At 51.1% G+C, this 14,183-nt stretch overlaps 2 protein-coding genes across 4 annotated transcripts in view; both read left to right on the plus strand.

The window, feature by feature from the left end:
• Positions 1 to 12,589, plus strand: part of LOC114025091 (cullin-9-like) — a 32,306-nt gene extending 19,717 nt beyond the window's left edge. The window contains exons 11-26 of one of the 3 annotated variants that reach the window (XM_027838429.1): positions 829 to 919; positions 1,102 to 1,276; positions 1,675 to 1,780; positions 2,090 to 2,185; positions 3,589 to 3,764; positions 4,030 to 4,163; positions 4,631 to 4,810; positions 5,056 to 5,165; positions 5,249 to 5,431; positions 5,606 to 5,766; positions 5,986 to 6,223; positions 6,931 to 7,099; positions 9,812 to 9,951; positions 10,837 to 10,966; positions 11,175 to 11,374; positions 11,601 to 12,589. In XM_027838429.1, the coding sequence (XP_027694230.1) occupies positions 829 to 919; positions 1,102 to 1,276; positions 1,675 to 1,780; positions 2,090 to 2,185; positions 3,589 to 3,764; positions 4,030 to 4,163; positions 4,631 to 4,810; positions 5,056 to 5,165; positions 5,249 to 5,431; positions 5,606 to 5,766; positions 5,986 to 6,223; positions 6,931 to 7,099; positions 9,812 to 9,951; positions 10,837 to 10,966; positions 11,175 to 11,374; positions 11,601 to 11,918 (2,607 nt within the window). In that variant the 3' untranslated portion in view covers positions 11,919 to 12,589. Of the gene's footprint in view, positions 1 to 828; positions 920 to 1,101; positions 1,277 to 1,674; positions 1,781 to 2,089; positions 2,186 to 3,588; positions 3,765 to 4,029; positions 4,164 to 4,630; positions 4,811 to 5,055; positions 5,166 to 5,248; positions 5,432 to 5,605; positions 5,767 to 5,985; positions 6,224 to 6,930; positions 7,100 to 9,811; positions 9,952 to 10,836; positions 11,375 to 11,600 lie in introns of those variants that run through there. The other 2 variants (XR_003566996.1, XM_027838430.1) reach the window with 2 other exon arrangements.
• Positions 12,590 to 13,188: 599 nt separating this feature from the next.
• Positions 13,189 to 14,013, plus strand: LOC114025045 (transmembrane protein 121-like). The gene has a single exon (XM_027838365.1). It carries the CDS (start codon positions 13,189 to 13,191, stop codon positions 14,011 to 14,013), a length of 825 nt encoding a protein of 274 aa, XP_027694166.1.
• The last annotated feature ends 170 nt before the right edge of the window (positions 14,014 to 14,183 follow it).

The raw sequence follows: 14,183 nt of genomic DNA on the forward strand, positions 1-14,183 counted from the left end.
TAGAGCCTGGGGAGAAGGAGGTGGGATGGAGGCAGGTAGAGTCTGGGGAGAAGGAGATAAGATGGAGCCATATAAACCTGAGAAAAAGAAGGCAGGTTGGGTTAGGGGGCAAAGCTGAATGAGAATGTGAGATTAGAGCAAGAGAGGAAGAGGGTTCAGTGTGTGATGGAGGAAGGAAAGTAGTATGTGAGCCAGCTACCTAGTTTGGGGGTGGGGGGAGTAATGACCTGACTGACCAGAGGTTATGTCTTCTGTGCCTGATTTCTTCTTTTTTTTTAATTCACTTTTATTCTGAATTTAAACACCAAATAAAATGGGTATTTGCACATACATAATAAAATAGAAAAAGAAGCTTGTATGTGAAACTACAATTCTATATTGTAAACTTCTTGATTTTTTTTTAATTTAATTTTTTTCAATTAGTAAAAATCTGACTTCTTTTCTTCGCATCTCTATACCTCCACCCCCTTATTGAAAAAGAAAGAGAAACAAAATCCTGTAATAACATAGCATAGTTAAGTTGGCCATGTCCCCCCAAAAAAGTCTCAATTTACCCCGAGTCCATCCCCTCTGTATCAGGAGGTGGGTTTGCTTTTCTTTTTAAGGATTAAAGTTCAACCTGTAGCTTTCAAAGCTTGTCTGTTGTGCCTGATTTCCTGTGGGATAGTATTTTCTTCAGGATTTAGATGGGGAGGAGTAGACAGAATTGCTTAGTCCCTTGACCTTTTCCCCATTTAAATTTATTTCTGTCACTGTGCTCCTTCCTGCCCCTCTGTGTTCCTCTCTATGTTCCCCCATGTTGCCTCCATCCCTGTGGTCTTACTCTAGATGGTGCTTGGCCAGATTGAAGAGCACAGACGAACCCACCAGCCCATTAACATCCCTTTCTTTGACGTCTTCCTCAGGCATCTCTGCCAGGGTCAGTGTCCTTCACCTACCATTGGCTAGGGTCAGTGGCTGCCCCCCCGAGCCCCAACTCCCAGCCCATTAGTGTTACCATTCCTCCCTTGTTCCTGCAAAAGAGGTTATAATTCTCTCTATAATTCTCTGTCCTGTGTCCTTTCCTCAACCACACGAATTTGTTCTTTCCTTCCTGTTTAGCCCCAGGCTCTGGTGTGGACATGGAAGACAAGTGTTGGGAGAAAGTGGAGGTGTCATCCAATTCTCATGGGGCCAGCAAACTGACTGACCGGAACCCCAAGACCTACTGGGAATCCAGCGGCAGTACCGGCTCTCACTACATCACATTACACATGCACCATGGGGTCCTTGTCAGGTGGGGCAGATTGGACACACATATACATAGCCTCCATGGGTTAAAAACAGTGTTGCAAATATGTTTTCTGTGCTGTGGACAAGCATGATGTCACACTTCATATGCCATTCTCTCTCTCTCTCTCTCTCTGTCTCTCTCTCTCTATATATATATATATCTATATCTATATACACACACATGTATGTCTGTCTGTCTGTCTGTCTCTCTCTCTCTCTCTCTGTCTTTCTCTCTCTCATACAAACACAAACTCCATAGTCTAGGGATATATTCAAAGTGTCCATGCTTTGGCTTGAGGGAAAATGATGACTCCCTGAAACAAGGCAGAAAAGGTAAAGGGGGTTTCTGAGCTGTCCTATGGATATGGTCACTGATGAGTTTCTTCCCTCCCCTGTCTCCAGGCAGCTGACTCTGCTGGTGGCTAAGGAAGATTCAAGCTACATGCCAGCCCGGGTGGTAGTGCTAGGAGGAGACCATGCCAGCTCTATCAATACAAAGCTCAGCACTGTGAGGACCATCCCCTCCACCTCCGCCCCTTACATCCTATCCCATGTTTACTGAAAAGCCTATTCTTGGCTTCATGTGGGGAGGACCTAGTCCCCCCAGTGGTCTGTGAGTCCTTTTCCCCCAAGGACAGAGGATTTGACTCTTCATAGGGAAGCTAGGGACAGGACCAAAAGTTCTAGATTCCACAGGGTCCATAGGATTTGGGGTGGGGATAGGGGTGAAGGTGAAGAAAGTAGCCACAGGAACACTGTGGAATCACTTCTCCATCATGAGAATTATAAACTTCTCTCACATCCCAACCCAATGCAGGTAAATGTCATGCCTTCTGACAGTCAGGTGCTTCTCCTAGAAAACATGACCCGTTTCTGGCCCATCCTTCAGATCCGTATCAAGCGCTGCCAGCAGGTAAAGGAGGCTGGCATTAAGAGAGGGAGGAGGGAGCAGGCAGAGGGCAGAGAGTGCCCTTGGAAGACTGGGAGAAAGCTATTCAATGACATCGAGCCCTGTGGAAGGAGAGGAGTGTGTGTGTGTGTGTGTGTGTGTGTGTGTGTGTGTGTGTGTGTGTGTGTGTGTGTGTGTGTGTGTGTGTGTGTGTGTGTGTGTGTGTTGAGGGGGCGGGGTTTGAGTACCTGCACAATTTGAATGGAGCTGACCGAATATAAGCCTCCTAAGGGTGGGGACTTCTTTACTTTCCTCATTGTATCCACAGGGCTTGGTTTAATGGCTTATATATTGTAGGCATTTAATAAGAGTTTGCTTAACTTAACTGGTTGGGAAGAGGTCCAGTGAATAGTATAGTCCTAGAGAGATGGGAGATGACCTAGAGGCATGGTGTATTGGAAAAGTTGTGTGTGGTATTTAGAATCAGTTGATAAGAGGTGGGGTACCTAGATGGCATAGTGGGAAGAGAACTGGGCCTAGAAGACCTGAGTTCAAATCCAGCCTCAGACACTTATTAGCTCTGTGACCCTGGGCAAGTCATTTAACTGATGTTTGCCTCAGTTTCCTCTCCTTGTAAAGTGAGGATAACAGGGGGGCAGCTAGGTGGCACAGTGGATAGAGCACCGGCCCTGAAGTCAGGAGGACTTGAGTTCAAATCAGGCCTCAGACCAAACACTTGACACTTACTAGCTGTGTGACCCTGGGCAAGTCACTTAACCCCAATTGCCTAAAAAAAAAAATGGGGATAATAATAGCACTTATCTCCCAGGGGTTGGTTCAAATGAGATAATAATTGTAAAGCACTTAGCACAGTGCCTGGTACATAGTAGGTGCTTAATAAATGTTAACGGCTACTGCTTTTGCTGCTCCTCCTCCTGCTATCATAAGGCTTGGGTTCTAATCTTGATTTTACCACCTTGATTCACTACCTGGGAGACTTTGGATAAATAATTTCTAAAGAGAGGATTGGATAAAATAATAGCTAGCTCTAACACAGGGCTGCCAGATGATGCAGTGGATATAGTATCAGACTGGAGTTAGGAAGACCTGAGTTCAAATTTGACCTCAGATACTTAGTAGCATTGTGTTCCTGTGAAAGTCACTTAACTCTGTTTGCCTCAGTTTCCTCATCTGTAAAATGAGCTGGAGGAGGAAATGGAAAACTACTCCAGTAGCTTTGCCAAGAAAACCCCAAGTGGGGTCATGAAGTGTCAGGCACGACTAAAACAACTGAACAGCAAAAAGTTTCTGTAAACTTGTGGGAGGCATGAGGTTCAGGCCCTAACTTTCTTCCAGGCCTTGCTCAAGATGGGTTTGGGGAGGGAGCCAGGCTATTGCGGGAAGTCAATGACAACCACATGTTTCAGGGTGGCATTGACACCCGTGTGCGAGGGGTAGAAGTTCTGGGCCCCAAACCCACATTCTGGCCACTGTTCCGGGAGCAGCTGTGTCGCCACACACACCTTTTCTACACTGTTCGAGCCCAAGCCTGGAGTCAGGACATTGCTCAGGACCGGAAGCGTCTGCTGCAACTCTGCCCTAGGTGTGGAGAGGGACATCAAGGGGGCTGGGGCTAGTGTGGTGGAGGAGGGGGGAGTAGGACAGGAGTGAAGAGGTCAGGGGCAGGGTGAGAGTGGCTGCCTGGGAGAGTCCTGGGGGATTCAAGGAGAGGGATAGAGCAGTTCTGGGGGATGAGGCCTTCCTGATGTCTGTGGGGGGCTCTTGACATGAGAACATTCAGGGTGTGGTATTGAGGGATAGTCTTGGGGCCAGGGGCTCGTGCCTCTAGCTCCTGACCCTGTCACCAGACTGAACGGGGCTTTGCGCCATGAGCAGAGTTTTGCAGATCGATTCCTCCCTGATGATGAGGCTGCCCAGGCCCTGGGAAGGACATGCTGGGAGGCCTTGGTCAGCCCCTTGGTGCAGAGCATCACTGCCCCTGGTAACTATCCCATTGCCTCTCCCCAAGAGACTGTCCCCCGTAACTTCCACGAGTTCTGCTCTGGTAGGTTTCTCCAGGAACTTTCCCTGGTAGCCATTCTGTGACATCTTCCCTAGTACATGCTCCTGGTAACCAATGTCTCCCCTCAAAACTGCTCCTGGTAACCATCCTATAACCTCTCCCCCAGAAACTGCCCCTGGTAACCATAAACTCTTCCCTAGCAACTGCCACCTAGTCATCATCCCACCAATTTTGCTATAATAGCTTTCCTCAAGAACTGCCCCTGGTAACCCATCCCAAAACCTTTCCCCTAGTAGCTTTTCCTGGCAACCACCCCCTAACCTGTTGTAGGAGTGGCCCCTCAGAAAATATCCCTCATCCTTTTCCTTGCTTTTCCCAATCCAGACCCTTCACCTGCTGTTTGTTCCCATGTTGCAGTGTCTTCCTGAACTGTCTTCCCTTCTCAGATGGCAGTGGGGTGAGCCCCCTGGCCTGGCTGCTGGACCAGTACCTGGAGCACAGAGAGAAGGTCCAGCACAAACAGGAGCAAGCAGATGCTTTTACCTCCCGGGTCCGATGCCTCACCCACCTGCTGGTCCATGTGGAGCCTCCCTCAGGGCTCCAGTCCAAGTTACTCACCTGGCCCAGTGAGTCCCAGGAAAGATGTCATCCTTCGCGGGGACAGATGTCTATCTTCCTCCCAGCAGTGTTACCCAGCGCCCTCTTCCCCTTACCCTCTCTTCCATGTTTTTATCCCTTTGTCGTCCCTGGTTCATGCTGTCAGTTCTTTGTGATGTTCCTCACTATTCCTGCTCTTCATCCTGGAATGCTGGGGGGCTGGAGTGGAGAGAGCACCCTCGGACTTTTCCTCCTTCTGTCTCTGTCTCCACAGATAACAAGAATAGTAAAAGTCAAGATCTGAACTCAGAGGCTGGACTGGGGCCTCCTGGTAGCAGCCTGAGGGGTATCACCCAGTGTTGGAGGGGTGTGGTGCAAGAGCAGGTGGGCAGGGTGGGGCCAGTAGGGTGTGGGGAAGGCCTGGACAGCAGTGGCTGCCCCTTCACGCTCCTGCCTCTTGCCCTCAGGTGAGCAGGTTTCTGACTGCAGCTTGGCAGGCGCCGGACCTCGTGCCCAGCTACTGTGACGTCTATGAACGGCTCCAGAGTGCTGGGGCAGAGCTCTTTGGGCCACAGGCAGCCTTCACGCTGGCCCTCCGCCAGGGCTTCTCTGGAGCTCTGCTTCAGCTCTCCTTTCTCACTGCTGCCCACGTGAGTCCTCTTTGCCCCCTCATCCTCAGATATGGGCTTCCAGATTCCCAGGCTTCCTCCCCACTCTCCATTCCCAGTCCCCTCCCCCAGGGCCTTTTTCCTCCCTTGATCCTGTCCCCCCTTTTTTCCCTCTGCCCCTTTTTCACCCTTTCTCTCTTCTATTCCTGTGGTCAGGTGAGTGAGCAGTTTGCCCGGCACATCGACCAGCAGATCCAGAGGAGCCGGGTAGGTGGACCCCAGGGGGAAGAGATGCTGGGCCAGCTTCAGCGGAGCCTGGAGCCCATGATGGTTCTCTCTGGCCTAGAGCTGGCCACTGCCTTTGAGCACTTTTACCAGTGAGTGTGGGGCCTCAGAGGGAAAGGCAGAGGGCAGGCAGGCTGACAACAGGGAGGGGACAGGGGAGCCAGGCATGGCTGAGTGGGAACTCTGGGGGGGGCCCTCCAGACTCGAGGGAAGGAAGAGCCCCATGGAGCAGCAGAGAGGGGGAGCCCAAGGTCCTGAGAGAAGGCTGGCGCCGAGTCCGTCCTCAGTAAGACCTGGGCCGTGCGCTGCAGGTACTATCTGGCAGATCGCCTCCTGAGCCTGGGCCCAAGCTGGCTAGAGAGGGCCGTGCTGGAGCAGATTGGGCTCTGCTTCCCCAACCGACTGCCCCAGCAGATGCTGAGCAGCCTGAGCACATCAGAGGAACTGCAGCACCAGTTCCACCTCTTCCAGCTTGAGCAGATCGACCAGCAACTCCTGGAGCAGGAAGAAGATGAGGAGCAAAGGCCAGAGGCCCAGCCCCAGGAGGAGGTGAGGGACAGGAGACAGAGACCCATCCCCAGGAGTAGGTGAGGTGATAGAGAGATGCTAGAGGCTAAGCCCCAGGAGGAGGTGAGGGACAGGGGACAGACACCCATCCCCAGGAGGAGGTGAGGTGATAGAGAGAGGCTAGAGGCCAAGCCCCAGGAGGAGGTGAGACAAGAGGCAGGGGCAAGAGGAAGTGAGGGACAGGGGCCCAGAAGGAAGTGAGGTGCTAGAGAGAGGCTAGAAGCCCAACCTCAGGAGGAGGTGAGGGACAAGCGTAGAGACCCAGCCCCAGGAAGTGAGACAGGAGGCAGGAGCTGAAGCCCCAGCGTCAAGAGGAGGTGAGGGACAGGGGCCAGAGACCCAGCCGCAGCAGGAGGTGAGGTGAGAGGAAGAGGCTGGAAGCCCATCTTCACGAAGAGGTAAGAGCCAGGGACCAGGGACTCATCCCTAGGAGGAGGTGAGATGATGAGAGAGGCCAGAGGCCCAGCCCCAATGGGAAGTGAGGGACAGGGGATTTAGGGATGGGAGGACAGGAAAAATATAGAGCTGAGGAAGCCCTTCCCTGGGTAGAAGGATATGTGGTATTCATGTTTGTATTCAAACAGAGCACCTGGCCCCAGTGCCTTGCACCCAGTAAGAGTTTATTAAATATCTTTTCTATTGGACTAACTTGAATGAAAGAGGTCCCTGAGAGCCATTTGCCTCCACAGCCAGTGGAGGAGCTGTGTCCTGAGGAGGCAGCCCCTGAAGTGTCTGTGCTGGTCCTGTCTCCCCGCTGCTGGCCCGTGTCCCCCCTCTGCTATCTCCATGAGCCCAACAAGTACCTCCCTCCAGCTCTCAGTACCAGACTCAGCCTGTTTTCAAACTTCTACAATCAGAGTAAGAGCATGGGGTGGACAGCTGGGAGGTGGGGCTATAGAGTAGGAGGGGTGGGCTGCCCATGGCAGAGAGGGACTTCAGGTCTAAGAAGAAAAGTAAGGGGGAGTGTTTCTGGAGAAGTCCTGACTGGAACGTTGGCAATTGGGGTAGGAGTCGGGGTGAGGGGTGATGGGAGGGACGGGAGAGGGTGGAGATGAAGCTGGTCACCACTGGTGCAATGGAAAGAGCACTAGCTTTGGAGTCAGAAGAACTGGTTTTAGATCCTGCCTGTGACAGTTACTACTTGAATGACCTTGGTCAAATCACTTCTCTATCTGGGCTTCAGATTCCTCATGTGTAAAATGAGAGAGTTTGCCCAGATGGCCTGTGAAGCCCATTCCAGCTTTAAATCTACATGAGCTGATCTTTTGTTATACTCAAGATAAAAGTTCTCTGGTATCAAAGGCAGGGGGACATTTAGGTGGCACAGTGGATAGAGAACTAGGCCTAGAGTCAGGAAAACTCCTCTTCCTGAATTCAAATCCAGTCTCAGATACTTAGTAGCTGTGTGACCCTGGGCAAGTCACTAAACCCTGTTTGCCTCAGTTTCCTCATCTGTAAGATGAGCTGGAGAAGGAAGTGGCAAAACACTCCAGTATCTCTGCCAAGAAAACCCCAAGTGGGGTCACGAATCCAGAAACGACTCAACAAAATCAAAGGAAGATGAAAAGTTCATCCATGCCCACCAGATGGCGCACATCACTGTGCTGGAGAAATATGGCACCTCTAATCTGTAATTCTATGAGAGGATACTCTTATAGAATAGAATATTAAACAATTTAGCCAGGCACAACCTCAGGGATCATTTTGTTCAACCTCCTCATTTACAGTTTAGGCCCTGCAAGAGGAAGTAATTTACCCAAGGTCTCACAAGTAGTCACAAAAGAGCCAGAACTAGAACCCAGGTATCCTTCCTCCCAATCTAGTGCCTTCTGTATTGTAGGACATCTCCCAAGTATCTGTTATGGACAGATTCCTATATTGGACCCCGGATGAAAAGAAGACATGAAACAGGAAAACATGGTACCCATACTCAGGGAGAACTTACTCTCTGATAAAAAAGATGAAGTCCTCAAGGCTCAGGCAAAGCCAGGGCTAGTGGTAGGAGAAATACCTTGGGTCATGCAACAAGGAATATTTTTTGTTTTCTTGCTCTAATTTAAATATTTTTAATGCCAGAAACTTCCATTCTCCTTGAAATATCAGATTTAGATAAGTTTGAATGTCCCCACTGAGGGGACAATTTTCAAACCTTGAAGGCAGTGTAAAAACACTTGGTCCTAGCTTTGCCCTTAGGGAGCCCCAAACTTGATCCTGGAAACACAGTTCCTGCTCTCAGGTAGTTCTCAGTCTGACGAGCCTCATCTTCCTAGTACGACCAAAGACAGATAATGACTTGAATGAATAAAAGAAAACGGGAAAGGACTTATTAAGCATCTGCTGTGTGCAGAGTACTACAAGCAAAATAATCCCTGCTCTCAAGGAGATTACATTCTAACTGAGAGAGATAATGCATATTGTAGGGTTCAGCTGCAGGACTGAAGGAAAGTCCATGTGGTCCTTAGGCCACAGTGCCCCTGCCGCTATGGAGAGGCCCTGTGGTCTGCCTTCTTAGGGGAAGAGGATTGTAGATGGCAACTTCCTGATCATCCTTGGGGTGAGAGTGGTCATATCCACCCCAGAGCTGCGGGGCTAGAGGAGCTGAGGCCCATGAAGAGGATAGCGGGTTGAGTGGAACAGGCCTTCCAGATTCTCTCCCTTGGGAGCTAGCATTTATTCTAGGAGGGAATAAAGGGAAAGGTGACTTTAATAAGAAGGTTAGGAGAAGAGGAGGTTCTAATGGGAGGTGGTGGGTGGGGCTCAGGAGAAATGGCTCCCTTGGTCTGATCTGCCCATCATTAGCGGCTGGTGAGATTTGGGGAACGAGGGGAGGGTTCCTGTCCTTAGTTTTATGGTTTCCCCAGAAGCATCAAGCAGAGTGCAAGACACATAATCGGTAGAGACTGTTCATGGTACAGATGAGTGTTAGATTTGGGATTTGGAAGAGAGAAGGATTCAAATCCCACTTTTGACTGACAGTAGCTGGGTGGCTTTAGGCAAGTTATTAACATAGACGTTTCTAAGACTCGTTTTACTCTTCTGTAAAAAGCTGTAGTTACTTATCTCGTAGGGTTGTTATGAGGGCTGTGAGATTAAAAGGCTCTTTCTAAACTTCAGAGCCGTGTATAAAAGAGCAGCTGCTATTACTATCCATCATTAAGAACTCCAGTCTCCACTCATGCTTAGGGCAGATTTTCAGGAAGACAGGAATGAGGATCCCATAGGATGAGTAGGCATGGATAGGTTTCAATCTGGACTGTTGGAAGTACCAGAATAATGAGATTGCAAACACATTGGATTGTCAACAAATATTCATTGACCAGTGATGCCATGGAAAGACTGCTATACTTGGAGCTGGAGGACCTGGGTTCATATGCTGACTCTGCTACTTATTACCTGTGTGGCCCACAGCAAATCACTTAGCCTCTCTGGGCCTCAGTTTCCTCACCTCTAAAATGGGCTTGAACTAGAAGACCTTGAAGATCCCTCCTAGCTTCAAGTCTATAATTCTATGTACAGTACGGGAGGGGGAGGGGCTGCTACGTAGATGCTCCCTCTTGTCCTACCCACTAGGTCAAAATCGGCCAGTCTTGGGGTCACAGCGCCTACTGCAGTGGTCATGGTTGGGCCGGGCTGAACTGTTGTTTGGAGCTCAGATTCTGCATGTCTCCACTTTGCAGATGTGGCTTCTTCTGCATTTCAACCAAGTGGAGGTACCTCCCTCTCCCCTGTCTGTCTCATTCCCATCTCTGCTCCTATCTTTTGTTTTAAAAAAAAAATTTTTTTTATTACGTTTTGAGTTCCAAGATGTCTCCCTCCCTCCCAACCCCATATTAGAAAAGGCCACCATTTGATATATATATGGAACCATAGGATACATATTTCCACATATCAGATAGCATTTTTGTTCCTAAGTTCTTTGTAGTTGATTTGAATATTCATATTTCTCAGAATAGCTTAGTCATTCACAATATTACTGTTGCAGTATACAATATTCTCTTGGTTCTGCTCATTTCACTCTGCATTATTTCATGCAAAGCTTTCCATGTTTTTTCTAAAATCAGCTTGCTCATCATTTCTTACAGCACAGTAGCATTCCATCACATTCAAATACTACACCTTATTTTCTGCCATTTCCCAACTGATGAACACCCCTCAATTTCCAATTCTTTTCCACCACAAAGTGAGCTTTGAAGGTTCTTTTCCTTATTCTCTGATCACCTTGGGAACAGATCTAATAATCGTATTTCTGGATCAAAGTGTGTCCACAGTTTTATAATTCTTTGGACATAATTCCAGGTTGCTCTCCAAAATGGTTGGGTCAGTTCACAATTCCACCAACAATCTATTAGTGTCCCAGTTTTTCCCATCGCCTCCAACAGTTTTCATCAACAATTGGGGAATGCTCCTATCTTTCTTGTCTTCCATATTCAATATCAATGTCCTTTTCTTTTTTGTCCTCTGCCCCTGTCACTCTAACCAGTCCTCCAGGAGGCTCAGACTATTTGTCAGGATTGTAGAAGATATTCATCGATCAGGTCAGGGCTAGGTGACCCCTAAAAGCCCAACCTCTCTCTGATTCTGGTTCCTTTCGCCAGGAGGTGGCCTTGGAGACCCTGCTGCAGACCTCAGACCTCTCCTCAGAGCTTCTGATGCAGGCACTTAAGCCCCTCACTTCAGGTCTTGGCCCCCTGACCCTCCAGGAAGGTCAGGGCCTCCCACCTGGGGGTAGGTAATAGAGGCTTTGAGACCTTTCTGCCATCATTCAGGACAAGATTCCTCAGCAGGACAGGGAATTGTAGAAGGGGAGGAGTAGGAAAGGGAAGGGGATTCTAGGCCTTACCATGGCCTATCCTAAGGAAAGATGTGCCCTGTCTCCTGATCCTTTGTGTCTGAGAAGTATGTATATGTGTTTGGGGTGGGGGTGGTGTCTCAGGTGTGCTGCAGCTTCGGGAGGTGGAGAAGGAGCCTGGGGGGGAGGCCTTGTGGCTGCTCCCCCCCCAGACATACCTGAGTGTGGAGGAGGATGAGTGCCGAACCTTGGAGAGGAAGAGGAACCTCCTGAGCTGCCTGCTTGTCCGAATCCTCAAAGCCCATGGGGAGAAGGGCCTGCACATTGATCAGCTGGTCTGTCTGGTACGAGGGAAGGGGTCCGTGGAAGGTGGTGAAGCAGGGGCTCCCTGGGGAATGGTTATTGGGAATGGTTATCTGTATACTCAGCTCCATAATGAAGAGACCACCAAGGGGTAGGGGCACGTATGGATCTGGGGGCACTGCAGATCGCCCATTTGGGCTTCTCCTGAGGGGAAATTCAGAGGGAGAATTAGGGTTGGGTGACAGTGATCTTTGTGTGTGTTCCTAGGTGCTAGAGGCCTGGCAGAAGGGCCAGTCTTCACCCAAGGACCAGGGCAACATCATGGATGGAGAGGATGGTTATAGTGGGGCTGATGTCCTCTCCTGCATCCTCCATCTCCTGGGCCAGGGCTATATTCGAAGGCAGGATGACCGACCCCAGTTCCTGGCATATGCAGCCCCAGAGCCAGAGGGGCCTTCCCTTGCACCCCCCAACCTGGTTCCCTTAGGACCTGCCCCACCCTCTACCTTCCACACCCTGGAGATCCGAACCCGAACGACCCCCAGCCCCTCTCCTCCTGCTCGAACTTTTTCCACCTTCCGATAGTCCTAGCAGCTGGGGTGATTTCCACGGCAATAGGATCTAGGACTTTGCTCATAGTATATGCTGTAGGGGGAGGCTTGGGAAGGGAGGATGGGAGTTGTCATCATGAAGCGGAGAGTAGGAGGAATGAAGCAGTCATGAGGGGTAACTGTGGTGCAGCTGAAGCCTTCTTAGTGTCACAGGCATAGATGGGGAGGGGTAGTGCTTAGGAAAAAATCTCAAGGCAATTTAGATGCCCAACAATTTATAGGCACACTGAGAGGTACTGGAAAGACGGCTGGACTGAGGGTCAGGAGAGACCCGGGTCGGAATCTTACGTTAGAGATACTTAATAGCTGTGTGGCTCTGGGCCAGTCACTTCATTATGTCACTTGGCCTCAGTTTTCTCAACTGTAAAATGGATTTAATATATGCACTAGCTACCTCACGGGGGTGTTGTGAACAAAGCGCGTTATACCTTAAAGCCATATAGAAAGGGGAATTGCTATTACTCTAGTGACCAGAGAGTGCTGCACCTAAGGGCTCCCCAAATCTGGACAGTGAGCTAGCTGGGTTGGCACGCAGGGACGCTCCTGTAATCTCCCAGCACCGCCTTGGGGAGAGCCCCAGCCGGCCAGGGTCCCTCCCCCACCCCCCTCTGGCCTGTCACGCAAACCCGGCTCCGGCCCCGCCCCTCTCGGCCACCACTAGCGGGGCGCGCGCCCGTGGCTGGCCAGGTTCAGGCCGGCTCTGCGCTTTCTTCGACTCGGCTCGGCTCCGCCGGGTGGCCTCGGCTCTGGTCCCGCCCCGCACTGCAGCCCAGAGCAGCTCGCCCAGACAGGGGATGAGTCCTGGCCGGGGCGGGGCCGCGGGATAGGGTTCTGAGCTAGTGGGGGGAAGGAGTTGGAAAAGGGGGAGGGATCTGGGCCCTCTGTCCTGCACGAAGCGCCCGGCACGAGCCGCGGGCTGCCCAGAGAGGTGACTGGGAGAGGGGCGAGATGGGAGCAGGGGACCGATGACAGCCCCTAGAGAGAAGAGAGTGGGTATGTGTGGGCCCAGGGTGGAGGAGGGAGACCTTGGCACAGGCAGGCCATAGGGGAAGGAGACCCTGAGAGTGGGAAGACTCAGCACCTAAGACCAGAGGCAGAGGGAAGGAGAAGGGGAATGAGACCTAGAAGCACAGCAGTGGACAAAGCGTGTAAAGGAATGCCCCGCTGTGGGTGGGCACAAAGGGCTTGGCAGGATGGTATCCTCATTCCCCACATGGCTGGTAGTGGCTCTCATTTCAGGGAGCATGCTGCTGGCTGATGGTTATCTTATGGGGCAGAGCCCCAGAGGTTGGTGGCTGGGCCTGGGGTTGCTGCTTTCTGCAGGCAACATCTGCCTGCTCTTGGTACTTCGCCCCGTGGTGGCTGGTGCTGGTGCCGAAGCCCATACCACCCGGCGGGGCTGCACCATGTTACTCTGGTTCCTCTACATCTTTGTGTTGGAGATGAAAGTCTACTTCATTTACCGGAGCTGTCGGGCCGAGGGTCACTGCCCTGGCCCACCGGCCCGACAAGCCTTCACTCTGGTGCTAGCACTCAGTGTGCCTGGACTCTTTGCCCTGCTGGGGTCTCCAGAGGCCCCTGAGATCCTGTCAACCTTCCAATGGCGTGAAGAACTCCGGAGCCACCTGCTCTGGGTGGTCGTGGATTTGCTGGATATTTTAGATGTACAGGCAGGGCTGTGGGAGCCACCTCAGAGGGCACTTCCCTTCTGGGCAGAGGGTGTGACATTCTTCTACTGCTATGCACTGCTGCTGTTGCTACCATGTGCTGCCCTGGGCGAGCTCAGCCTTCAAGGCCCCCAGCCCCTGCCACATCGCATGGTACTCTACCCTCTCCTCAGCCTGCTCACAGTTAACCTGGCCACAAGCCTCATCCGAGCCACTCATCTCCTCCTCTTCCGTGACACCTCTGTCTCCAGCATCTTTCTAGGAAAGAACCTGCTGGCCTTGGCCCTCAAACTCTGCATGTTTCTACAGTACCGAAAACAGTGGCTGTCTGGCCCACCGTCACCCCAGATTCCCACTGACCCTGGCCTTATAAGTTCGACTCAGGCTGTGAGGCCAACATGATGTGCCCTGCTTGCATAGGGAGATAGTATGGACATGGACTGCCCTCCTGAGCGATCACTTTCACCAGCACAACCTGAGTCCTTTCACCTTCAAGTTGGACCTGCGGATCAGAACTAAAGCAGGACCTGGTCTACAGGTCTGTAGCTTTAAACAAAATATTCCCTGCAGGG

Source organism: Vombatus ursinus, unplaced genomic scaffold, assembly GCF_900497805.2.
Source record: "Vombatus ursinus unplaced genomic scaffold, bare-nosed wombat genome assembly UNPS02014826.1, whole genome shotgun sequence".
In the NCBI taxonomy this organism is placed as follows: domain Eukaryota; kingdom Metazoa; phylum Chordata; class Mammalia; order Diprotodontia; family Vombatidae; genus Vombatus; species Vombatus ursinus.